The sequence below is a fragment of the Juglans microcarpa x Juglans regia genome, chromosome 1D (assembly GCF_004785595.1).
Source record: "Juglans microcarpa x Juglans regia isolate MS1-56 chromosome 1D, Jm3101_v1.0, whole genome shotgun sequence".
Taxonomy (NCBI): domain Eukaryota; kingdom Viridiplantae; phylum Streptophyta; class Magnoliopsida; order Fagales; family Juglandaceae; genus Juglans; species Juglans microcarpa x Juglans regia.
In genome coordinates this window covers 47,778,402-47,803,312 of record NC_054594.1, presented here as the reverse complement: position 1 = coordinate 47,803,312, position 24,911 = coordinate 47,778,402, and the positions used below count along the sequence as shown (strand labels likewise).

At 37.0% G+C, this 24,911-nt stretch overlaps 5 protein-coding genes and 1 non-coding gene across 11 annotated transcripts; 4 read left to right on the top strand and 2 right to left on the bottom strand.

Annotated features, from left to right (window-relative positions):
* The first annotated feature begins 1,279 nt into the window (after nucleotides 1–1,279).
* Nucleotides 1,280–3,894, top strand: LOC121250231 (glucan endo-1,3-beta-glucosidase-like). The gene is made up of 4 exons (XM_041149274.1): nucleotides 1,280–1,777; nucleotides 1,904–2,497; nucleotides 2,741–3,014; nucleotides 3,508–3,894. The coding sequence occupies exons 1-4, from the start codon at nucleotides 1,331–1,333 to the stop codon at nucleotides 3,534–3,536; spliced, it is 1,344 nt and encodes a 447-aa protein (XP_041005208.1). The 5' UTR covers nucleotides 1,280–1,330; the 3' UTR covers nucleotides 3,537–3,894.
* A 5,887-nt stretch (nucleotides 3,895–9,781) lies between these two features.
* On the top strand, nucleotides 9,782–10,626 carry LOC121241304. Its single transcript, XM_041139018.1, has one exon. It carries the CDS (start codon nucleotides 9,937–9,939, stop codon nucleotides 10,609–10,611), a length of 675 nt encoding a protein of 224 aa, XP_040994952.1. The 5' UTR covers nucleotides 9,782–9,936; the 3' UTR covers nucleotides 10,612–10,626.
* Nucleotides 10,627–13,473: 2,847 nt separating this feature from the next.
* Nucleotides 13,474–13,546, bottom strand: TRNAK-CUU. The gene has a single exon. It is a non-coding gene; the product is annotated as a tRNA-Lys (tRNA).
* An 81-nt stretch (nucleotides 13,547–13,627) lies between these two features.
* Nucleotides 13,628–17,387, top strand: LOC121256002 (dolichyl-phosphate beta-glucosyltransferase-like). 2 transcript variants are annotated; one of them, XM_041156592.1, is made up of 10 exons: nucleotides 13,628–13,789; nucleotides 13,923–13,971; nucleotides 14,910–15,016; nucleotides 15,099–15,144; nucleotides 15,729–15,863; nucleotides 15,990–16,079; nucleotides 16,208–16,339; nucleotides 16,448–16,531; nucleotides 16,672–16,736; nucleotides 16,896–17,387. In XM_041156592.1, exons 1-10 carry the CDS (start codon nucleotides 13,677–13,679, stop codon nucleotides 17,080–17,082), a joined length of 1,008 nt encoding a protein of 335 aa, XP_041012526.1. In that variant the 5' UTR covers nucleotides 13,628–13,676; the 3' UTR covers nucleotides 17,083–17,387. The 2 variants fall into 2 exon arrangements, with proteins under 2 accessions (XP_041012526.1, XP_041012533.1); XM_041156599.1 differs by having other exon boundaries at nucleotides 16,866–17,007.
* Nucleotides 17,388–17,878: 491 nt separating this feature from the next.
* LOC121256009 (epsin-2-like) lies at nucleotides 17,879–19,718 on the top strand. The gene is made up of 4 exons (XM_041156613.1): nucleotides 17,879–18,462; nucleotides 18,605–18,727; nucleotides 18,830–18,991; nucleotides 19,090–19,718. The coding sequence occupies exons 1-4, from the start codon at nucleotides 18,356–18,358 to the stop codon at nucleotides 19,532–19,534; spliced, it is 837 nt and encodes a 278-aa protein (XP_041012547.1). The 5' UTR covers nucleotides 17,879–18,355; the 3' UTR covers nucleotides 19,535–19,718.
* A 139-nt stretch (nucleotides 19,719–19,857) lies between these two features.
* On the bottom strand, nucleotides 19,858–23,122 carry LOC121255974 (actin-97-like). Of its 5 annotated transcripts, none has more exons than XM_041156548.1 (5): nucleotides 22,859–23,122; nucleotides 21,856–21,925; nucleotides 21,329–21,722; nucleotides 20,273–20,886; nucleotides 19,858–20,117 (listed from the first exon to the last, which is right to left on the bottom strand). In XM_041156548.1, the coding sequence occupies exons 2-5, from the start codon at nucleotides 21,913–21,915 to the stop codon at nucleotides 20,052–20,054; spliced, it is 1,134 nt and encodes a 377-aa protein (XP_041012482.1). In that variant the 5' UTR covers nucleotides 21,916–21,925; nucleotides 22,859–23,122; the 3' UTR covers nucleotides 19,858–20,051. The 5 variants fall into 5 exon arrangements, with proteins under 5 accessions (XP_041012482.1, XP_041012491.1, XP_041012514.1 ...); XM_041156557.1 differs by having other exon boundaries at nucleotides 21,856–21,937; nucleotides 22,859–23,002; XM_041156580.1 differs by having other exon boundaries at nucleotides 22,800–22,865.
* Nucleotides 23,123–24,911: the final 1,789 nt, after the last annotated feature.

The following is a 24,911-nucleotide window of genomic DNA, read 5'->3' as shown; positions in this document are numbered from 1 at the left end:
ATTTTTGAATAAGAATGCTTCTGAAAAGTTTCGCTCTGATATTTTGATAACATATTTTGCATTTTGCATTTTGAAAGCAAATGTTTTGATTATGCATTCTAAAAGTAAATATTTTGTTCTGCATTCTGAACTTTGTAAATGTTCATATTTACATACTAATATATGTTCTTTGCTTACTGAATTGTTGATAACTCGCCTTTTATCTTCACAATATTTTTCAGAAAATTTAAATATTGCAGGTGATAATCAAGATTATGGAGCATTGATGAAATGATTTAAGTATAGTGGATTAAGCATAGAAGGTTTCTATGAGTATTGGCGAATTTTGTTGTGACTTGGTATTTTGAGAGATTGATTATATTAAGGTAGTTGGTTTGAAACAATAATTTTTATATAACATTAAGAATTTGGAGTCTATAAATATATTGTTAAAATGTGAGTTTAAGTGACAGGAAGTAACTCTACGATCCATCCGGGACCGGGGTGTTACATAATGAGTATCAATACACATACGCTTCAATTTCCTGATTGATCTACAAAGATAAGAGGAAATGAATGGAAACTGTTTGTTTGAAAATACTTCGTCTAGAGTCACTCTGAGAGTATAAAGGAGACTTTAAGCAGCATGTTCGGCTCATCCCAATCGACTTTCACCCCAAGTGTGAGACCATTCTGACTCTTAGAGGATCAAACGGCTGTTCAAAACACAACTATTTCAATGTTGCAAGTTGGACGCATCCCAAAATCTCATTCACCGTTGCATGTGCAAGCCTGGGCTCGATAGCCTAATTTGAGTCTTCGACTAACAAACAAGAAACAAAGTCCAAACGAAACCATTAACCCATTCTGGTTAAAACAAAAAAAACGAAGAAACTCAGTTTAACAGAGCCCAAACTCAATAACCCATATATGCCTCTTGACATATCACCTATGTACCTGGCAGGCTCTCTAAATGTGGCATCTGCAGGCTGCCATCCGCAAATTTAGAAACCGCTTGATGCGCTAAAACACCGAGCGATCACACCTGTCTTATCCGTGTACCGTGTACGTGATCCGCGCATAAACTTCAACTTTCTCTAAAAAAGAGTAATTATTAGGTTCATACACCAGAAGACTTGGTGTTAAACGCAAGTCTTAATTAAGCATACGACTCTTGTTAGCTGGAGCCCGACTTGGAATCGCTATCCAAGCGCCTTGTACGCTAACGCAATCGTTGTCACCCTCGGGCCTCGATCTCCTTTCTACCCTTGCCACACTACATATAAATGTACAACACAAATCTATATCTTGCTGCCCTTGTTTTATCTCCAAGGCTCCCCGCCCGCAAAGCATGGCCATCTTTCACCCCATGCTCCCTCTCCTCCTGATCCTCCACCTCTCCACCACCGCATACTCCATCGGCATAAATTATGGAACTCTAGGAAACAACCTTCCCCCACCAGCCCAAGTGGCCAACTTCCTCAAGACCCAGACCATCATTGACCGCGTCAAAATCTTCGACACTAACCCCGACATCCTCAGGGCCTTTGCCAACACTGGCATCTCTGTCAGCGTGACTGTTGGCAACGGGGAGATCCCCGCCCTCGCCAACCTTGCCAACGCCCGCCAGTGGGTGGCGACACACATCACCCCGTTCCACCCAAGGACACGGATAAATTATATAGCTGTTGGCAATGAAATCATGGCCACCGCCGACAAGAACCTCATCAGCCACCTCGTCCCCACAATGAGGACTCTCCACCAGGCCCTTGTTCTCGCCGGAATTAAGACAATTAAGGTTTGAAGGCTTGATTTGATCATAAGATTATAGAAACTGATCACTACGTACATATATATGTTTTGTGCGACTTTTGAGCGATCAAAGCTCTAATATCGAAGTATTGTCTTCTCCATTTGATACCAGGTCACATCTGCTCACTCTCTTGGAATACTTTCAATCTCCGAGCCGCCGAGTGCTGGCAGGTTCAGGCGAGGCTACGACCGGCTCGTATTCGCGCCCATGCTCAAGTTTCTACGTGAAACCGGGGCACCCTTCATGGTCAACCCCTACCCCTACTTCGCCTACTCCCCGAAGATGGCGAACTACGCCCTCTTCAAGCGCAACCCTGGCATCCACGACAAGAACACCGGCATTACCTACACCAACATGTTCGACGGCATGATGGACGCCATCCACTCAGCCACGAAGGCCCTTGGTTTCGGGGACGTGAACTTGGTAGTGGGAGAGACAGGTTGGCCCACCAATTGCGACGGCTACGAGGCTTGTAGCACGACGCATGCGGCGTTGTTTAACGGGCACTTAGTTAGGCATGTCAGCTCACGCAGGGGTACGCCGTTGATGCCCAACCGAAGGTTTGAGACCTACTTGTTCTCCATGTTCGACGAAAACCTTAAGCCCGGTCCGACCGCTGAGAGGAACTGGGGGTTGTTCAGGCCAGATTTCACTCCCATTTATGACATTGGGATTATGCGCAACCGGCCGCAGCCGCAGCCGCAGGTATGATAATTCACTACTTGTTTAATTTGTCTCGTAAAGGAAAGAAAAGAACAAGAATAACTTTTTTAATTTCTTGAGGAAATGAAGTTGGCTTCCTTTTTAGTTCTTTCAGACTTTTCTGTTCCCGAGCTTTAATTTTACCGCATGAGCTGAGCAGATCTCGTTGTTTTGGTAGTGTAAAATTGTAAATAATGTCGTTTCATTTACGATCGATCGTAATTATATCCGGTAACATGCATGCAGCCTCGTCGTGGTAATAGACGAGCACCCGTAGGAATTAAGAGGTGGTGCGTGCCGAAAAGAGATGCAAGCAATGCAGCGTTACAGTCAAACATAGACTACGTATGCAGCTCAGGGGTGGATTGCAGGCCCATACAAGCTGGGGGAGCCTGCTTCCAACCCAACGATGTTAGGTCCCACGCATCCTTCGTCATGAATGCTTTCTATCAGAAGTCTGGTCGCCATCCTTACAACTGTGATTTCTCCCACACTGCAGTCCTCACCTCCATTGACCCAAGTAAGCCTACTTATATGCTTGTTCTTTTTCCTAATTTCTAATTAAAAGAAATCGGGTATAGTAAATTATCAATCATCATTTAAGAATTCAAAACAAACATTAGTGATTAATGATTAGATAATATATAGTAACGGTTTTAATTGAAATGATATGTTTAATATATAGCTAGCGTGCATTCACTTAAAATGCATCTTATTAATAACTGTCTATAAACTGAATTGATAGCTTCTTAAAATTAATGTGTCACAACCATAGGGTCTAAAAATGACAAAATTTATTATAAAAATTATTATTTCTCTAATTGTTTTAATATCACAATCGATCACACCTATTGATGTAATACATTTGAATTGATTTCACAAGTCTAATTTAATATTACTCCTTAATTAAATTAATAATCATTTAAAATATGTCACATTATAAGCATGCATGCATGACTGAAAATGTTATAAGCAAAACTTTAATATATATTATTTTTGTTGATATTGTTCAGGCCATGGCACATGTAAATACGTTGCATAAGAATTGAAAAAGGATCAGGATGCGGATCATGTAAGGCTGACTGCATGGGAGCTCGTCGCTAATGACATACATACATATATATATATATATATATATATATTATATGTATATATACTTGACCGGAGAAACTAATGACATTCAATTATTTATTTGTTCTGTTGTTGGATATTTAGCTGTAACATTGCATTGTGCATGAAAGATATATATAACCGTACACATGAGAGCCTTCTATATATATATATATATATATATATATATATATATATATATAGTGTCTGTTGCCCAAACTTGTGATACTTATTAAATAATCCGGTTATCATATTATATATATATATAAAATATGACTGAATATTGCTAATTTAATTTGTATTAAAAACTAATTGGGTGGGACTAGTACTCCAATACATACAGTACATTTATATATTAATTAATAGAAGAAGATCGACCAAGCAGAAAATCCCATATATATATATATATATATATATATATAAACACACTAGTATATATAATAAATTATTATAGTTCACGGCGGGAATAATAATTCCTTGCATGAATGTTCCAGTAGTCCAGAAATAGGAAGTTTCAAACATTCTTATAAATAGTGGTGATGGCTACGTATACTTGCTCATGATCAAGCTGGAAATTAACTTGGAAATAAAGTAACTCATGATTTCGCGACAAGTGCAGATCAGATCATGATAAATCATGCAAACCTAATTAACGTGCCTATCAAACTTGTTTCGCCCATCTACTTTAATTAAGAACTCTAATCAATGAAGTTTGTTAAATTATTGTCGTTTTGCACCTCTAGTCAAAATATCATGGCTTATTATAGCTATAGATTGATGCAGATCACGTCCAGATTTAATCAGCTTGAAAGCCAAGTTAATAAAATTGAAGTGTTAAAATAAGTAGATTCAATTTATCAACCAGTCCATAATAATCATTGGCCTTTTCGGTAGTTTTTAATATCCAACGTAAATAAAAAATTATAGGCCAATCTAGATCTGAAAAATAAGGTTGATCAAACTAATTGTAATGTTGCACGATGTGATTTCGCTTTATCGAATTTGGGGCAAAACGTACAGCTGACAATTTTTTTGGGAGCCAACTTTTATGTAGTTTTTAACATAATTTTTCTTTTTTTTCCCTGAAATTTTGGGGGGCCCGGGCCCCGCCTACAATATTCGTCCCAGCAGTTCTAAGAGCCTGTACCATATATATACATATTCATATATATAGTAGCAGTGGGGCAATGTGCGAGGCACATTTAGCCGGTTGAATGAAAAATAAGTTATTTTGTAAAATATAAAAATGCTGTGTAAAAAAAAAAAAAACGTAATCATAAGTAAAATAAGTGGTATATGGATAATCTTTTATGGACTCAATTTTTACACTTAACAGGTGAAAACAAATATGAAAAATCTATGTGATGATGACAGTACTTCATTGCATAAATTGAAGCAATGCAACCGAAGAAAATAAAAAATGAAAAGTGGTAAAATGAAATTTAAAATTAGCGAAACCAAAACATGGTCTTGGTTGTAGAATAGAAAATTTTGAATCAACTTTATTGGAGTGCAAAAGAATATGTATTAATAGAGAAAAACACATTATAGTTAGGAAACGAAAAACAACATAATTGTAAAATTCTGAGTCAATTGCTCCAAAGTAGCAGTCTACATGTAAAGCTACAAAAACTCCTATGGAAATTGCGAACCTTTTCATGTATTCAATGTCTAGATATTATAAATTTCATACAAGAAAGGAAAACGTACGTCTGAACGTCTCATTTAGTTGCTGAGAAAATAAAGGAAGACATTAAAAAGAAAAAAACTTATGATTTATTGGATCCAAGAAGAAGTTAAAAATAATTAAGTGATAGTAATATCTGAAATTTTCTTTTCGTTCCGTTTTCCTCAATTTTCACAACAACCAAACAAGAAACAAAACAACACTTAAGATCATACCCAATACGCCGATCAGGGAAGAAAAATAAAAAAACGAGAAGAATTACTTCAACCTAAACATATGTCAATTGTAGAGAGTTGAGAGGGCAGACCTATAATGGACTTGAAAGAATCAGAATAGGGTCCATTGCAAGGTAAAGCTGAAATTGAGCTCAAATAGGCCAACACAAAGAAGGAAGAAAGCCCAGGAACCAAGATTGTCTTCATTGCAATAACAAATCCCTCTCTCTCGTCTGTCTCTCACTCACTGCAAGCACCGCCTCCTACAAACAGAGCCCATTCCCAAGATCGTCAAGAAACCCACATACAACTTAGCCTCCACATGCTTGCATAAAAAAGATTCACACCATCATGCACAATATAAATTATAGAGAAAATTGAAAGTAGATAAGATGAAGGAGGAGAGTTTTTTTTCAGAATTTCTGGGTTCCTCTAGGGAATGGGTCTCACATGATTTCTCCACCATAGCGCCACTGTACGCCGTCCCCACACCACCGCACCACCACGACCGAGCTCCTCTTCTTTCGGCAACCACTCCTATGGACCCAAGCCATTGTTGAAACCCCCACGGCAGCCCTCGTCTCCCCGCAACCTCCTCTCTCGAATGGGTCTCATACGGTTTTTCCACCATTCCGCCGACGTACGCCGTCCCCACGCCACCACACCACCACCACTGAACTCTCATTCCTTCAGCGAATACCCCATGCTCTTCCAGTCACCCATAGCTCCTCCCCTTCCCCCACGCATGATCAGCAACTCCCTCTCTCTTTCTCTCTCCCCAAACCAAAAGAGAGACATTTTGGATTTGGCAAAGTGCGGGGAAATGCTATGAAAGAAATCGGAAAGCAGAACACAAGAGGGCACAATCGTAATTATAGTCACACAGGGGCATAAGCGGTTTAGAAAATGTAAAAAAAAGATTATTCATTTTTGTTCATCTGTGTATAGCCGCTTTTAAGATATAAGGAATATATATAAAATCATATCTTTTAAAAATTAATTTTATATATTAAAAAAAACTCCTACATTAAGATTGCGTTTAGATGTTAAACTGAGTTGAAATGATAAAATATTGTTATAATATTATTTTTTAATATTATTATTATTTTGATATTTGAAAAAGTTGAATTGTTTATTATATTTTGTATTGGAAGTTAAAAAAGTTGTAATGATGAGTTAAGATTGATTTGAGATTCAAACGTACCCTAATTATGCATCTTTGAACTAAATAAAAATAAAATATTATTAGTTTTTATTTTATTTTTTTTCCTAAAATTATTTTTTCTTGATATGCTTTAAATAAGTAATTATCAATTCCGTTCGGTTCTCTTTGATTTCTTTGTTTGAGTTATTGTTGAGAGAGAGATAAAAGGGTAGGCCGTAGGAGAGAAAAACAGTAAAATAATGTTTGGAGAGTGAATAACATTTCTTTAAATTTGAAGAAATACTATTCATACCTATGTAAAATATTGAAGAAGCATAATTCAATGTAGACCAATTTTAAGAGATATTATGTAAATATGAAGATGCATAAGCCATTGTCAGTGCTCTATTGGTAGCACTACAATTATCGAAAATTCATCCCAATCAGTGCATTCATTTTTGTTTTTATTTTTTTATGTATTTTTTTTAATTCCCTTCAATTTTCTTTATAAACATTATGGGATCACCGGCAGCTCTTCTCGTCATATGTACAGGACCATCGGAATCGTCACCATCAAATCTTTTAGCTCTGACTTTTGTGGCTGAAAAGAGATAAACTTGTTACCTTCATATGCCGTCAAAGTTTACCGTCGTTGATTTAAACTGTAATCCATCATTTTTTGTTATTGTTTTTCTTGTTGTATGATATACACACAACACATTGCACAACAATGTTATAAAATGAAGATATTTTTGTAAAATTATATTACTTTTATAAGATATTTTATAAAAATATCCCTTATTTAAAATATAGTTGTATAAAGTGTTGTGTGTAAATTATTTTTCTAATAAAAAATGAGTTTGTTTCTTGAACAGTTTACCCATATAGGTTCGAATCCTATATTTTTATGAAATGTGAGGTTGAATCTCTGTTTAGGCAGAATATTATTTCTTGGATATTTGTCTCTAAAGAGTATAAGCAATAATAAAATTTAGACTAATCTAATAGTATATTGGTGGAGTTTCAGATTGTTAACATGGAGATATCGCTTCATGTAACTAGTCATAAATGTAAATTTATTTTGATGAATGTGATGAATGAATGAAGGTATTTCTCTTGAAAAAAAATTGTCGGAATCATCACACACACACCGGGACATATAGCATTTTCTTAATTAATGCAATTGCAGACACGTAATTAGTGCGCTGACAGACTCAGATTGCCACAATATTTTTTATTTCTAATTAAAAAAAAAAACGGTGATCTTGTTCATCACCAAATTAATTATATTCACACGATTATTGGCTGTATATTTCTGCAAGAATACCACTTATTTTTTCTCGATCGTTTTATATATAATTGATGACTATTGGCAGCTTTGGTGTGAATTAACTAGATTTAGACATAAGCTTAGTACTACTCAAGCTGCATGATGATAGCTAGGCTTCTCAATGAACCCGAGCAAACGTCGCTGGATCCCTTAATATTAGCCAACTAATTATGTACCTCTCATCAATTGCATGCTATAACCGACAAACTTTCATAAGATTTAGGTCTGAACAATCTCACGTACAGTTTTTGAAAGCAATATTAATGGTAAAACTTAAAAGAAAAAAGAAAACCCTTGATCATCATCAAGTGCATATATATACGTTGGACATGTTGCAAGAACATAATTATATAATTGGAATCTGAGAATTCACTTTGCGACTATATATATATATATATATATATATATATATATTCTCTTTCTTATTTTATCTCTAATTATTTGTTCAACTTGTGTAACGAAATTCTCTCGATCTTTAATATAAAAAAATAATAATAATAAATAAAAGCAAAGTATTTCACGAGGGGAAAAAAACTGGCTAGCCAGAAATTTTATGCTCGATAGGCCCATCGAAGTGGCCCCTCTTGGTAGAATGATTGCTTTTGGTTGGTCTTCTCAGGACCTCTGAAACTTCTTGCGCATGGAATCATTAAAGGCAATGGTGCCTTTGGAAGGAAACAACTGTGATGAGAAGACTTTTGGGTTGTCCATCGAATGAGGTAAGCCAGCCTTATCTCTCCCCTCTGTTTCATGAGAAAGAAGTACCAAAGGCAACCACTTCTTGTTGCCTGTTCCTCTCTTTGTAGGTTACATTTATTTTTTAAACATCTTATTCTAAACATCTTCCACCAAATGGCCTGTTACGAGTACATGAATGGGGCCAATCCCAACCATTCATTAAGACGTACAGATCAAAGCATGATATTATACGTACGGTACTCTAAATCCTATATTTTTTCTTCTTAATTGGCATGCTTAGTCGTTACTTTGACCTTGTAAGAAAATATCTATATATACATGATGTTGCTATACGTACGCAAATGGGTTCAATCTAGGTGACTGAAATATTGCATTGGAGTATGCCGTCCAATGCAAGGACTTTAAAAAATGGCCTTAATTATGATTGCGGGAAACAGGATACTTCTTGATTAAATCAATTTCCTATATATGGGATACCATAATGTGGTCCCAAATCCTCACTTAGTGTGCATTATGCCATATTGAGAGGGCAATCATCATTTTCGAGTTCAAAATCATCTAACTGCACATGTAATGCTTATTTACTTTGTTCTGTATCAGCTTTGAATAGTTTGATCTGCCATTGGCCTTGGAAATGAGTTGGGTGTAACCAAACACAAGTCACTTTGAACATATTGCAAAATCTCTGCGATGTCCAATGATCAACTCTGTGGATGGTTGTGATCAAACAAAACTCTGTAGCAATGCAACACCCGACACATCCATGGTGAATGCGTGTTTTTGCATTTTTTTGTCCTTTTTTGGTTTTGGGGGGGTGGGGAGGAGGTTGATCAGGTGCAAGGACAAGGGTGATGCATAAACTGATTGACCGATAAAGGAACTACTAATAAAAAATAAAAACGAAAAGAATGATTTTTTCTCGAAGAAAAAGGGAATGTACTCAAGAACTCCAACCTAGCTACGCCCACTTTTAAAATAGTATGTCGCTAATAAGAACCATATACATTTTGACAACATGACAAGCTAGATAAACTTAATAAAAAAAGGAATAGAAAATGAAAAAGAAAATCAATATTATGTGAAGTGGTTGTCAATTACGTAGTACCCCTGTTTCTACATCTCTCTCTCTCTTTCTCTCTCAAAAGAAGAAAGAAAAAGAAAAACCCCTACATTTGTATTCCATCAAAAGCTTTAGATTGGTTTGTTCTAATACACAAACAAAACCCACCACCAAAACCCCCGCTCAACAGATAGACCATGGAACAAAAAGAAAAGAACAAGAACAAGAAGCAAAAGCACCAGCACCCAAATGACCAAACCACTAAACCAAACTCAGATTTCTCTTTCAAGCCGAGCTCCGACGTAAAGGGTCTCCGGTTCGGCGGCCAGTTCATCGTGAAATCGTTCACGATCCGGCGGGCTAGGCCTCTTGAACTTCTACAGCTCCTTTCTTTTCCACCAACTAACCCCAAACCCAACAACAACAACAATAAACTCCCTTTTCCTTCAACCACTGCTTTCTTGCCCACAAACTTCACGATCTTGGCACACCATGCCTGGCACACCCTCACACTAGGCCTCGGCACGAAGAAATCCAAAGTACTTCTATTCGTCTTCGAATCGGAGATCATGAAGACGGCTACAGACCGTGTTTGGCCATCGGAGATACCGCTCGGACAAGTGAACAAGAGGCTTATCAGGGGCTTGACCGGGTGCGAGATGGCTAGGTTTAAGTTCAGAAAAGGTTGCATTACGTTTTATGTGTATGCGGTTCGGCAAGTGGGCTGCTTCGGGTTCTCATGCGCCGATGATCTAAGGACGATATTACAGTCTGTGGTTGCGCTCAAGGATTTTCTTGACCACACTGCCATGCTCGCCATGCCCAACCAAAGAAGCATTAGCTATGCGCCTCCTGTGGCCATGGTTCACTAGGCAAATTTCTTTTTTTTTAAATTTTTCTAAATCCATCATCATCGTCGTCGTCGTCATCATCTTCTTCTTCTCCACGTCTTTATCATCAACAACATCATCATCTGCGTCATATTATTGTAGCCTCTTTTTTTTTTCCTAAAATCTGGTTGACTTCTTTTGGAATTTTTCTTACTATGATTATGACGGGGGATTGGTTCATTTATTAGAGATCTTGTAATAGCTTCATTGCACTTCTTATTTTTCTCTTTAAGATCAAAGAAACTGCATTTTAGTATGAATAAATGCTACTTTGATCTATTCTAGCGAATTAACTAGTCTCTTGTATTTTAATATATCTGTTTATTTGCAGTGTGGCACATGTTACTGACCTGTTCTGAGTCTGAAGTGGAGGTAAGTGACAGATCCAGGCGTGGACTCTATTATATATTCTTTTCTTGAATTACAGTCGTATAAATATATAGTTATTTTTCTGACCCTTTCTTTGGAGAAAATCAATGATTATTCATGATTAGCATATTTCCTCTGGGTTAATTTCTGCTTGATCATCAAATATTCTATTTTTCAATATTCTTCCATTTTTCTCTAACAAACAATAACACATGGCTATATATATCAAAACCCAAAAGCAACTTGAGTACTAATGTGTGGTTATTTACTCGAACACTTTCCAATATCCGGGATCTTGGTGCACTAGATTCAATCCGTCCAGTTGCCATAGACGTAAGTGTTAATCTATCATGTTTGTATCAACAACATAACATCATCATGATAAACCCCTTGGCAATATTGATCAAGTGCTTAATTAGTTTACTGTTTTATAAGCGTGAGAGATATCATGTTTACTATTTGATGACGATGTTAACAGTAAAAACTGAACATGAGTCCAATTGCATATGAATACATGAAAGAAATCTTTGCACTGCTGGTATCTCACAATTTCAGGTCCATCCAAATCTCCCTCCCTCCGGCAGTACTACTGCTCTCTTGTAACTTGTGCTGAGATGTATAGCCCGTGAACTCAAACGTCGAAGCTCCACATGCATCCCGGTAATTGGTTTAGAACACGTGCCCTGGTGTTACTAATTTAATTACTCATTATATAAAGCCAAGTTTCTCGAAAGGTTAAAAAAAATACTTTCTAGTAAATATGTGACCTCAAATACCTTAAGCTCTGTAATGGATGATGCATGCAATGATGTGTGATGCATGGATGGATGCGATGATAATGATTATAATGGTCATCAGAATTGTGAGGGAAAAGGCTGTTTGGCATGATGGAAAAAGCAGAAAATGGAGTGAGGTGAAGGGCCAGCTTCTCCACCCCAGGAATTATGGTCTACAAAAGTGAGGGAAAAGTAAAACTGTTCTTTTTCTTGTTCCCACCTCTGTCGTGGTCTTAATCATGCCACGAGATGGCCCCATTCCACCCACCTTTTTTTTTTTTTTTTTCACAGGAATCTTGCTCATCTCTGTCATTCTGGGGTAGCTTAAATAAATCAGCTTTAAAGGAAGTCATGTACAGTTGCATTTACAGGAATAACAAACTATACAAATAGGAAATATATATTTTCATGCATGCACGGCACAAAAATTTATATATATAATTAGAAGTTTTCATTGATTGTGGATTTTAATTCTCTAGAATGCAGGGTTTTGCAGTTAAAGCCAATTATATATTTAGTGATCTTTGATATTTACAAGGATTTGTGCACTTCCTCAACTCTCATGTATAGATCATTAATTAATATAAATCATATGGAATATGGTAAAGGGTGAGTGTTTATATTATAGGCTTTTAATGTTTGTCCTAACAAGATCAAGTACATTGGGTGGTGACCAGTGCGTGAGTCTTAAGTTTGAACTTTTGAATGATTGTAAGTTATGAGCTAATTTGGGTTATTCCTTATCCTGCTGCTTAGAACCCAAAAAAATAAAATAACAGCTAGCGTTTGCTAATATCTATAATTGCCATATACAAATTCATCCGGATGGAGAGTAAAAAAAATGGTGGAGTTGGACAAATATATTAATCTTACCAAATTAATCGAGCCTTTTCTTGTATAACATAAAATGTTGTAGTAGATATGTAGGTGGAACTTATATATATAGAATTCAAAGGGCAATGATAAGAAATGACTGAATCTCATAATCGGGGAGAAAAATGGGTTCTTGTGATCTTCTGGAGTACAATTCTTTCTTTAGATTTGTCTGTCCCAATTAACTTCATATGATGAGGTTAATTAACGGCTCGTTTGGATATAGAGATGAGATGAAATCTTATATCATCTGACATTTAATTTTAACTAATAATCTCACTACTATTCACAAATCATCTCAACTCATTTCATCTTGTCTCATTATCCAAACGGGTCTTAAGGTTCTTTATTTTTTTAAATTTTTGGCAAGACCCTCACATCTTATATATTATAATGCCATGCAATTTATATAACTCCTTGCATAATTTGTTGATCAGTTAATATATTATTAAGGTAGTGTGTAAAGCATTTCGTTCATATAATTTATATGATAAGATTTAATTTATAAGATTTAGAATTTAAAATTTATCTTTCTACTAGATATATTCTACAGATTTGAGAATAAAAATTTTATAAGTTTTTTAGTCCAAAACATGCAACCTGATAACTACTAAGTACACGTAGACTAATAATAATAATAATAACACCTAAAACCTCCTGTTTCAAATTAACAAGTTAATTTACACGAAGCAATCTCTGTTTTGCATAGCATCATCACAATGAAAATTGATCATACGGAATTAATACGTTATAAACAGCTTTTCAATTACGACAAATTGAGAGACATGTTAACCAAAACTGAAATAATTGAATCTAAATTCAAAAACGCCCACCGTGGGGCTCGAACCCACGACCACAAGGTTAAGAGCCTTGCGCTCTACCAACTGAGCTAGACGGGCTAATTTGCTTCTGTTTCCGGTTAAATATTACTTGTACTTTCTGATCATGGCCTTTAACCTTTACGAGGAAGGCCGAAGGAGTACCTAACTACCTATAGCTGCCCAATGCGCAATCGGACTCTGCAAGCGAATGGGGTTTCTATGGTCGTTGGTGGCGCTGTTCCTCGCCCCCATTTTGGTCGCTGTTGTTGGCTTTGTTTCTGCTATCTTTTTCGAAGCTTATCGGAGAAGAAATAACAATACGTACGTCCCGATCCTCCACCAAAACCTCAGAAGTTTTCTCCCACTTTCCGAAATCTATTCCTTTCCTGCTCAACCTTTTCTAAATCATGTTTTATCCATTTTCTTTTCATTTTGTTATATCATTCTTTGTTAGGCATGTAGAAGCTCCCGCAGTCTTCGAGGGCCCTGATTCGTCGAAACAGGTAAATCTACATTGCAAAATGCATACATATTTATGTGCGCGCGTATGTTTTGATGTTTCGGCACTATTTGAAATTCTCTAAATTTCCTTACCAGTTGTTTTTGGTTTTTAATTCGTTCGTGTCTTGAAATCCAAAAAAATTTATTTGAAGCAATTAACAGTGATCTATGTCGGGGAGAATGCATAATACAGGATTTTTAAGTTTGAATGGGCTTAGTTGATGGAATCTTATGTCACTGATGTGGGAAGGAGTCATGAAATGAATTACATTCTAAGCAAGCAATTTGAAGGTGCATAAGTTCCAAAATTTATGGAAACAAAAATGTAGCAAATTTAAATGTGTAGTTGATGTCTACAATTGAATCTTGTCGAGCAAAAAGTTACTTGGGCAAACTGAGATTTAAACCTCTAATTGAATAGAAAGGTCGCTCGGTTCTATCAGATTCTCTATCACTGTTTACACGTGCTTGTTAACTCAAGCAGAGCTTGTTCGGTATGTTATATTTCTATATTTTGCTAGTAAAATGGCCTAGATAACGCGCCCTTTATACAGAATATTACAGTTTCTCATTTGGCCTTATGTCTTTTTAAATGAGACACCATCACCTCGGAAAAAATTAATAGCGATAAATTTCTAGCCAACTCTGCTTATGATAGGATCATGTTTCCGATCTTTCCTGACCTTATGAAAGTCTTGTGGAAGGATCTATGATTTTAAGAACAAAATAGTATTGCGAGCAATGTATAGACTTCAAAAGTTCTGCTAGGAATTATAAGATCCTCTGGGTCTTTTTATTTATATAATGTAGTTTTGAAGCATTACTTGGCAAGTTGATTCACTTTACGAGGTCATTTTGCTAGCAATTTTTTCTGGATAATTATAACTGACGTCTGTAGTGGTTTTTGGTGATTCTGACTTTTCTGGATGGACTGTTTCAGGTTCCTTGCACCCATATTTCTGATCCATCAGAGAAGTATATATCTCTGATAATCCCTTCATACAATGAAGAGCTTAGGCTTCCTGGAGCTCTGGAGGAAACTATGAAGTAACTAATTAATTTCTGTTAATGGCCACTGCTAAGAGAGTTACATATTGTGTTATAGTGATTTTGTACTTTTACTTTGTAGTTATCTTGAACAACGTGCAGCAAAGGATGAGTCATTTTCTTACGAGGTATTGTTTTGATCATTTTGTTTGCTGGATCTTTTGAATTAGTTAGCTTGGTCATGAGGGATGATCATATTGTCATTGCTACCTTGGGATGTATCTGGTGTTGTGTTGATTTTTTTTTTTTTAATGTCAATGAAACTCAACTTGGTATGCTTTTATTTCTATCTCTTTAACGCAAGTATAACAAATATTAATGAGGGTTCCACTGTACAAGCAGATGGTAGATTAAGTTCTTTTTGGAGCACAACAATATTTCTAAAAAAAATGAGATGTTTGGCTTCATCATTAATGCATTGAAGTTACACTTGGCTTGTTCTTAGCTACGAGGTACTGCCTTCTGTTTGCTTGTGTTCTCGTTTTCATTGGAAGAGAATCCTTCAACAGCTCCGTAGTCCTGCTTCTTAATTTACACAACTTTTTGTTTTGTTTTGTTTTGGTAAAATGAGAGCAGAGGAAGAAATATTTCTTATAGTTTCTCTGGCTGTTCATTATTATAAGGAATAGAGTTTTGCTATCCTTCTAGAAAAGTATGTCAGATATTTATTATCTACTGTTCCTTAAATTTCGAATGGATGGGTCTTCAACAGGTGGTGATTATTGATGATGGAAGTGTTGATGGGACAAAAAGAGTAGCTCTTGACTTTGTAAGGAAATACACTATAGACAAAGTGAGGCTTATCCTTCTTGGTAGAAATCATGGCAAGGGAGAAGCAATTAGAAAAGTGAGTCCAACTCAAACCACTCACTTATGAAGATGTACTGATGTCTTAAGGGTTCCATCTCTTCTCCCTTATGTGTGATGACAATTGATTGAAGCTCTTTGTCCCTGTGAAAGCATTGTAAAACAGGGAATGCTTCATTCACGTGGTGAACTGCTTCTGATGCTGGATGCGGATGGAGCAACCAAGGTTAATGACCTTGAAAAACTTGAAAATCAGGTTTGTATCATCCATAATTTTGTGCTGTCACTTTTTTGCAAGTACTCAAGCTATTTGAAAAACTTAGTTCAAGGTCTATGGAGATGTTGACCAAGCTTCTGCAAATTATCTGATGTTATGCCTACCAGATCCATGCTTTTGCCAGAAAGGAGTGTCATGATGGAGATTTAGCAGCTAGCAATTCAAGTTTTAGGATATCTGATATCCCAATTGCCGCATTTGGTTCTCGCGCTCATCTTGAGGAGAAGGCTCTGGCTACAGTTTAGTGTTGCTAATACTGCTTGCTTCTTTACATGTTCTATGACTCTTCTCTTGCCAAGTTTGTTTTATAAATCACATCTTTGAACCATTTCACTTATGTGTCACAGAGGAAATGGTACCGGAACTTTTTGATGATGGGTTTCCATCTTGTGGTGCTCTTGACTGCAGGTCCTGGAATTCGTGACACGCAGGTATATCTGCTTTATTTTATTTTTTTCCTTTTTGCATTTATCTGACCTTCAGTTTTGGTACAGTATAAAAGTCCAATACTTCATTTATGCTGTTGTTCAATGAAGCTTTAATCTTTATTCTGACATGAACTGTATCACAGTGTGGTTTTAAGATGTTTACTAGGGCTGCAGCAAGGAAGCTTTTCAAAAACATCCGTTTGAAGAGGTAGTTGCATTCATATGCAATTTTCTTCATGGAATTTTGCATTGAGATCATGCTCACTATTGCATACTCATTTATAGAATAGAGGATGTATTTACCTCTTCCATGTCATTTTTCGGATTTTTGTTGTAGGAATTGATTTTCAACATGGATTTGATGCAGGTGGTGTTTTGATGTCGAGTTAGTGTTTCTGTGCAAGCGGTTTGGTATCCCAATAATTGAGATATCTGTGAACTGGTCAGAAATTCCTGGATCCAAGGTGAATCCATTGAGCATACCAAATATGCTTTGGGAGCTTGCACTCATGTCTGTGGGATATCGGACCCATATGTGGACAATTTCTACTTGAGCCTTCATCTTGGAGTTTCATCTTGAAAAAGTAATGTGATCTTTCCAGCGGCTCTCGATCTTCTAGTACAAGACCAGAGAAAGAAAAGTGTCAGACCTGATTAGGCCGTGGGGTACAGATCTTTTCTTTCAAGAACATTCGCCATGGGAATATTTTATGCAAACCATGATCTTCCCTTGCGGGTTCAATTTGTGAAATTATTTGGTGGTTTCTACCCCTTCTATTCTACGTTCATACATTTTCCTGACAAAATTCGGATTGTGACATGTCTTTTTTCCAGAAATAAATGATTGAATTGAGCAGTACATTTACTCCCCGCCGCTAACGACATTGACTGCAATGTAGAATACATGTTAGTAGGCAGCCCAAGCCTGTGGTCCTAACAGATGAACACCAGTTACTTTTGTACATAACAATGTCTTTGCATGTTTGGTTTGGGAACAATACTTTTAGCATGCAGGGAGGAAGTTATTCTTTTATTGTTGGAAAGTGGCTTGGCTCCGCAATGATATTGAGCCTGGTGATTGGATATTTGGGAAGGTAGTAATGGTTTAGTCGAGCAGCGCTATTTGCGGCCAAACAGACTGTAGGGGCTCGTTTCTGAAGAATGATGTATTCTTAACCCTGGAGCTGGAGAATATTATCCGCTGATCGGTGTTTGTCTGCAATGTAGAAACCAGAATGTTTTCCCACCACTCGTTTAACTTGAGACATTTCCTCGCACCTAGGTGCCACAACCACCAAGGTTGCCTTCCCAATCCAGGATGTGACCGTACAAAAGCTCGAGAAAATGTTGTGAACGTATAAAGTCGACCTTATCTAACTTATTCTTTCTAGCACATATATGGGGTTGCATCATGGCTCAACCTTTATGGTCAGAATTGCAGTAATTCGATCAAAACTTGTGTTTTGGAACTGGGTGCTTCGTAAAAGAAAAGGTTTTTATTTGGAAAGTGGACAAACCAACTTCACTTAGGAGTTCCCATGTCAATGGTCACTATCTTTTCCATCGTGTGATTCCAATTCATAGCCAACAGTTGTCATTTGTTGCAGTAAACAATACAATGGACTGATGGAGTGGTTGCACTTCTTACGTAGTTGATAGGGCTTCCAAAAGAACCTGCCGTGAGCTTTTTTATCTTCATAATTCCCTTAACTCTGAAGCTTAATTGTTGAATAGCCTATAAAAAACAAAAAACAAAGAAAGGAAAAGGAAGATGAAGAGAAACGGAAGCTTGATGAATTTTCCCACTGAACAAGGAACAACAGCAACATGAACAGTGGTTTTTTCCATGAATTCAAGAGACAAGCTTCCTTATTCCTTACAGAGAAGATAAAAACTGCCCGGTTGGCGCTTTCCTACGTTACACCTGCAGAACTGTAAGTTTCTTTTTGGTCTTTAAGTTGATCGTTTTTTGATAGATTACTCTATCTTGAAGCTGTTCTTCATATATTTATTTATTTATACGGGACTCTAAGGCCTTGTTTTTGATATGGGTTCATGGGGAATGAGAACCAATAGAATGACAGAAGAAGCGACAATTGGAAATGCATGGCCACCGGACACACGTACTATGAGAGTAATATCCATTGCTGCCTTTGAAGTTGATGACTTTTGGAGAATTACGGAGATTCTTCACAAGAGGTCTCTCTAATTTATTATTTGTCACGGTTGATTGACCCTCTTGTTATTGTTTACCTGAACTATGGCGTTGTAAGATGTTATTCTCTTTTGTTGCGAATTCAGGTTCTTGAAATTTGATAGAAAGCATTGGCGAGTTTCTTATAATGCTCTAATTCTATTGGAATACCTTCTAACCCATGGACCTCTGAGTGTTGCCAAGGAGTTTCAACGCGATAAAGATGTTATTAAGGAGATGGCAAGTTTTCAATACGTGGACGAGAGAGGGTTGGCATACATAAATAAAATCTCTCTATTCCTTTACTATTTATGATCCAATACTTCGCGCCTCTTCGTTTCACTTTTCCCTCCCTTTTAACATGCAGATTCAACTGGGGCTTGAGTGTAAAAAACTTATCTGAAAAGGTATTGAAGCTTCTTGAAAGCGAAAAATTGCACAAGGAAGAGAGGGCTAGAGCTTTCCAGCTAACGCATAGGATTGAACGGTTTGGGAGCTTCTGTCACGGGTCCTCTTCAGGAGATGCAACCTTGGAAGACTCATCTTTTAAAACGTATGGGAGATGTAATTCTAACTATAATGATCATCAACATCACGAAATTGGGTTTCTGACCTCAAGCAAAAGTTTCTCAATCGAGGAAGGGACTAGAAGAGCAAAAGATACTCTACAATATATCAACTCGGTGCTGACAAAGCGAGAAAATGATTCAGAGTCCCGGCCAGGTATTGGAGATGGATATACCATAGAAGATCATCCACTTTGTTGCAATGAAGATCAGACTATAGTACCTCTGCTGTTAGCAGATGAATGAGAGAACTCGGATGAATGTTGGCCAGTCGAAGAGCCCCCTCTCTTCTTACTTCTAATCAGCAGCTCTTTTAGGAGTTAGTCTTTTTTATTCTTGGCGAGATCATGTACACGTTAGAATAACGAAAATGTTGCCAAAATTCTCTTCAAGAAAAAAAGAATGTCTTTCAATATTTGGGGAAAAAATGTATTATCCGACAGATTCCAGATTCAAAATTAAAATTTCAAGCATAAGTAATCGAAATTTTGAAGACAATTTTGAAAATACGTAAAACTTCAACAAGAGCAACCCAAATAGCAGTACTAATATGAAATGGAAGTGTCAAATGAGAAAAGCTTCTCAAAATATATATTAGTGAAATAAATGGACCAATAATTTAAACCAACTCCTCTGGCCTTCTCAAAAAGTCACCACTCCAGCATAAGAAATTACGTCAAAGGATAACATAGCAAGAGTGAAAGTTCTTTCTGAGAAATGCAGCAGTAATTTTGTTTCTTCAAAGGTACTATTCTCAAACATTTTAGAAGCATTTCCTATGCACAATTGATGGCCCGGACTCATCATACTCTGCCTTTGAAATCCACATCTGCACTCAAGGGATGAGCAATATCCTCCCATCAGTAGTCAACAATATATATATATATATATATACACACACACACACACACACACACATACACACACATGTATGTATGTGTTTATAACAACTAACCAGGTTAAAATGCATATGTGAACGCATACCTGCTGGAAGGTGCTGAGCGATGCCAAAATGGATCCTCCAATCCAAACACTATACTTCCTCTCAGGTGGAGCCACAACCTTGATTTTCATACTGCTTGGGGCTAGTGCAGAGATTTCCTTGCTCATTCTATCAGCAATGCCCGGGAACATGGTTGAACCACCCGAGAGGACAATGTTACCATACAGGTCCTTCCGGATATCAACATCACACTTCATGATGGAGTTATATGTGGTCTCGTGGATACCCGCAGCTTCCATCCCAATCATTGATGGTTGGAACAGAACCTCAGGGCATCTGAAACGTTCAGCACCAATAGTGATGACCTGCCCATCAGGCAACTCATAGCTCTTCTCAACTGAAGAGCTGCTCTTGGAAGTCTCTAGCTCCTGTTCATAATCAAGCGCGATATAAGCAAGCTTTTCCTTCATGTCCCTCACAATTTCGCGCTCTGCTGTGGTGGTGAAAGAATACCCACGCTCAGTGAGGATTTTCATCAAATTATCTGTGAGGTCTCGGCCTGCCAGGTCCAGACGAAGGATGGCATGGGGTAGGGCATACCCCTCGTATATGGGGACCGTATGGCTGACACCATCACCAGAGTCTAGCACAATACCTGCAAGATAAAGGCAAAATCCATCAAGAAAGAAGAAAATAGAGGTGTGGCATATTACTTTCTGACTCCCGCATTGCCATTTTAGAGGTAGGGACAGAGAAACTATTAGTTTTAGAACAAAAGAGCCAAAAGCCTTGGTAACACTACTTGGCCCCTAGCCTGGTGAGACATGGCGAGACAGCATTGTCAAGATTCAGATTTCACTAATACTGACTGTTACAATAAACAATGGAACAGTGGAAACCGTTTGCAACATTTTTTTTTTTAATGTTTAGATGCAATAAGGATAGCATAACACATGGAGTTTTGGTTTAAAAGACTCCACGTTAGTCTCAATGAGGTATTCCAATTAGATCCATTACTTTTTATGATAAGTTAGGTCCATTAATTTTTTTTTTTGTAAGTGTTAGATCCATTGCTAAATGGTGATGAGACTGCATACCAGTTGTACGGCCACTTGCATACAAGGAAAGAACAGCTTGGATAGCTACATACATAGCAGGAGTGTTAAAGGTCTCAAACATTATTTGTGTCATCTTCTCACGATTGGCTTTCGGGTTAAGAGGAGCCTCAGTTAGGAGAACTGGATGCTCTTCAGGGGCAACACGAAGCTCATTGTAGAAGGTGTGATGCCAAATCTTTTCCATGTCATCCCAGTTGCTCACAATACCATGCTCAATTGGGTATTTGAGTGTCAAAATGCCACGCTTGGATTGAGCTTCATCACCAACATATGCATCTTTCTGGCCCATTCCAACCATCACACCAGTGTGACGAGGACGGCCTACAATGCTAGGGAACACAGCTCGTGGAGCATCATCTCCAGCAAATCCAGCCTAAAACGTAATATCACAGTCAGTTCTCTAAGATTCCATAACAATTGAAAAGCAACTCAACTAAGCAGTCAATAACAGGTATGTATATTAAGAAATATAGCAAAATCCACAACACAGAGTACTCAATTAATACCTTCACCATTCCAGTCCCATTGTCGCACACGAGTGGCTGAATGTCCTCCGCATCTGCCATCTTCTACTACCTGCTGGACAAGCTACAATCGATCAGGAAACAAAAAAAGCACAATAAGAAACCGATGATGGAATTTCCCTTCTTTACAACATAGAATGTTTTATATAGGTAAAAGAGACACCACTGACACGATGATTGAAGAACAAAACTCTGCTCAGGTAATTTGATAGGAAAGAAAAGAAAGGGGGGTGGGAAATAATTCTACCAATTTGTTGTCATAGATTGGACATCACAGTATTAAACAAAGCAGGACACTGACAAACTATTACAATTCTTCGAAGAATTTCCCCAACAGTTATCAAATAATGACGGAAAAATATCAAACTCGCAGATAAAGATATCAAGGCAATGATGATTTCCCCATAGTCATAACGCCACCTCCTGACAATCATCATTTTTTTCCAAAGCAACAAGAAAATGAATGAAGCACTCCAAATTAAAGCTAAAGAATTACACCAACCACAAAAATATACAAGAAGACAATAAAAAGTATTAAGTAGACAAAGATCTACTAAGGATACCGCATTTTCCCCTCGTAACCAGGTACAATTTTCATTGTTTTAAGATAACCTCTACGGTTCTTCCCTCGTCATCTTTCTTGAGAGATTGAATTTTGTCGCTCCAAGAAATTCACAATTCCATTTTCCTTTCATCCTTTTCATTAGTGTGGATGTTACTGATTGTTTTTTATGCGGTGCTTTGGTTTTTGCACTTAACTTTGATTTTAACAGTTTAAGATTCAATGTGTTGGATCAAAACAAAGGCACGCAGGAAGTGATTGACATTGTGTGCATTGTTGTTAAGGAGGAAAATAATCCAATCGCGGGAGAGAAACGAAATCGAGCAACTCAGTAAAATTAAAAAATCCGAGAAAAGAAAGAGACCGATCAAAGAAAATTGAAATAACAAAACCGGTCGATGAGAAAGAGATAGGGGAATAGACCTCTCGCGATGTGACAGAGAACAAGGGCGAGCCAGATAGAGAGAGCCACCACAATCAGCCTGTACGTATGAGAGAGAGAAAGACTGGGAGAACCGGTAACTCTCTCTGAGAGGGCCAATTGGGAAACTGGCAATATAAGCGGCAAGTGATGAAATTTAGACCGTCAGATTTGTGGTGCGTACAGTCGGGATTTAAACTGGACAGGAGGAGAGAGAGAGAGAGAGAGAGAGAGAGAGAGAGAGAGAGAACGCGTCCGTTGGGCTTGGGCTGGCTGCCTCGCTGGAACTTACATTTTTATATATATATAAGTCTATATTGGTACTTCATTTTTATGGCTGCTGCCTTCTCTTGTTTCCGATTTTCTTGTCTTTCACTCGAGGAAAAAGCTGGGACTCCCGGTGGTAATTTTTTTTTTTTTTTAATTAAGCAAGTATTTTTTAATAATATTATAATTTTTTTAAAATTTTTTTCGAAGATGTTAAAAAAATCATGTAAAAGAAAGAAAAAAAATAAAAAAACATAAAATGCTTTAGCGGTAGGAATGGCAATATGTGATACGATCTGTTAACCCAACACAAACAAGACACGATAAAATCGGGTTATGGTTTAATCTTAACGGGTTCGGATCAAAACGGGTTAACCCGTTAAGACATGATAGCTTAACGGATTGATAACGGGTCAACCCGTTTTGGCCCGTTAGGAAAGTTAAAGTTACAATTATATTATTATACCTAAAAAATAAAATTGTTAGGATTTTAATTTCGATATTTTTATTATTTGGATCGCAATTTTGGATTTGTAATGAGTTATATATTTTTTATAGATATTGTGATTTTAACATTTATATAAAATTAAGCTAAACTTAATTAGATCAAACGAGTTAATTTTAGATCTGTTCAATCTATTGACATAAATGGGTCAAATCGAATTGACACGACACAATCAGTTATGTTAATGGATCGTATTAGGGTTTGAGATTTTGATACAATAAGTTTAACGGGTCGTGTTAGAGCTGACCTATATAGTATAATATACATATTTTGACACGACACGAACACGATCCGTTAACATAATTTGATACCCCTAATTAGAGGCCCGTAGCGGGAGCTCTCAAGCGTAGACTCACCCTTTACTTAATACTCCTATTTTCTCTATTTTTGTAAGACTTTCCTTTTTTTTTTTTTTTTTCTATTACCCGGTTTTTTTTGTTATAATTATTATTTGCTTCGACTCCAGTTTTAGAGTTGAAGTTGAATGAGAGAATTTATTTATAGTTCTTATTTTTTATGCATCCAATGTAATATATATTGCTGATATGGAAACTGTTCATACCAACTATGTTAAAAAAATATTAATATTTTGATATTTTTTAAAGTTATAATAAATCTCACAATAAGTTATGTTTTAACCGACTGACTTATGTTTAACAAAATTTAAATTAATTGATTAAATATAGATGCGTGTCTACTCTATCCTGTCATGAAACTCGCATCTCTAATCCTGTTATGGAACGCCCACCATGACTCACGACGGAAGCCCCACTCGACGCGACGCCCCACTCACTTGTTATGTGTTTGGAGGATCTACACAGTTTAATTGAAAGTTGCAAGAAATCACTTACAATGATGTCATTGGTTTTGTTCGATGGGATCCTGGATCTGGATATTTTATTAATTCTTTAACCTTTTTTTTTTCTCCATAACTAAGTTCCGGAGATCAAACTACTCTGATATGATAAACTTTGTTTACGTTTCAAGTTGGTGGCAGCATTCAGCAAATCTGGCAAGTTATGAGCAGCAGGATGCTCATGAGTTTTTCATTTCAGTCTTAGATGGGATCCATGAGAAAGATGGCATATCATGGAACCAAAGTAGAGGTAATTAAAATTAGACATCTATTAGGTTTATGTAATTCCCAAGAAAAAGGAGGCTTGTCTGGTTCTTATTCATGTAGTATCTACAATTGAGAGTTTGGACTGGATGTATCCTATTAAATGAATGAACATACAAGTTTTCGGACATAAACAAAAAAGTTCCTTGAACTTTTTGAAGTA

Excerpts from the sequence above, each read along its gene's own strand:
- LOC121250231 (XM_041149274.1), top strand. The coding sequence starts at position 1,331 with ATGGCCATCTTTCACCCCATGCTCCCTCTCCTCCTGATCCTCCACCTC. Across the intron at positions 2,498-2,740 it reads GGCCGCAGCCGCAGCCGCAG|CCTCGTCGTGGTAATAGACG; the intron begins GTATGATAATTC and ends ACATGCATGCAG. Across the intron at positions 3,015-3,507 it reads CCTCACCTCCATTGACCCAA|GCCATGGCACATGTAAATAC; the intron begins GTAAGCCTACTT and ends GATATTGTTCAG.
- LOC121241304 (XM_041139018.1), top strand. The coding sequence starts at position 9,937 with ATGGAACAAAAAGAAAAGAACAAGAACAAGAAGCAAAAGCACCAGCAC.
- LOC121256002 (XM_041156592.1), top strand. The coding sequence starts at position 13,677 with ATGGGGTTTCTATGGTCGTTGGTGGCGCTGTTCCTCGCCCCCATTTTG. Across the intron at positions 13,972-14,909 it reads GCCCTGATTCGTCGAAACAG|GTTCCTTGCACCCATATTTC; the intron begins GTAAATCTACAT and ends GGACTGTTTCAG. Across the intron at positions 15,145-15,728 it reads ATGAGTCATTTTCTTACGAG|GTGGTGATTATTGATGATGG; the intron begins GTATTGTTTTGA and ends GGTCTTCAACAG.
- LOC121256009 (XM_041156613.1), top strand. The coding sequence starts at position 18,356 with ATGAACAGTGGTTTTTTCCATGAATTCAAGAGACAAGCTTCCTTATTC. Across the intron at positions 18,463-18,604 it reads TACGTTACACCTGCAGAACT|AATGACAGAAGAAGCGACAA; the intron begins GTAAGTTTCTTT and ends GAGAACCAATAG. Across the intron at positions 18,728-18,829 it reads ACGGAGATTCTTCACAAGAG|GTTCTTGAAATTTGATAGAA; the intron begins GTCTCTCTAATT and ends TTGCGAATTCAG.
- LOC121255974 (XM_041156548.1), bottom strand. The coding sequence starts at position 21,915 with ATGGCAGATGCGGAGGACATTCAGCCACTCGTGTGCGACAATGGGACT. Across the intron at positions 21,723-21,855 it reads ATGGGACTGGAATGGTGAAG|GCTGGATTTGCTGGAGATGA; the intron begins GTATTAATTGAG and ends ATTACGTTTTAG. Across the intron at positions 20,118-20,272 it reads CGCTCAGCACCTTCCAGCAG|ATGTGGATTTCAAAGGCAGA; the intron begins GTATGCGTTCAC and ends CCTTGAGTGCAG.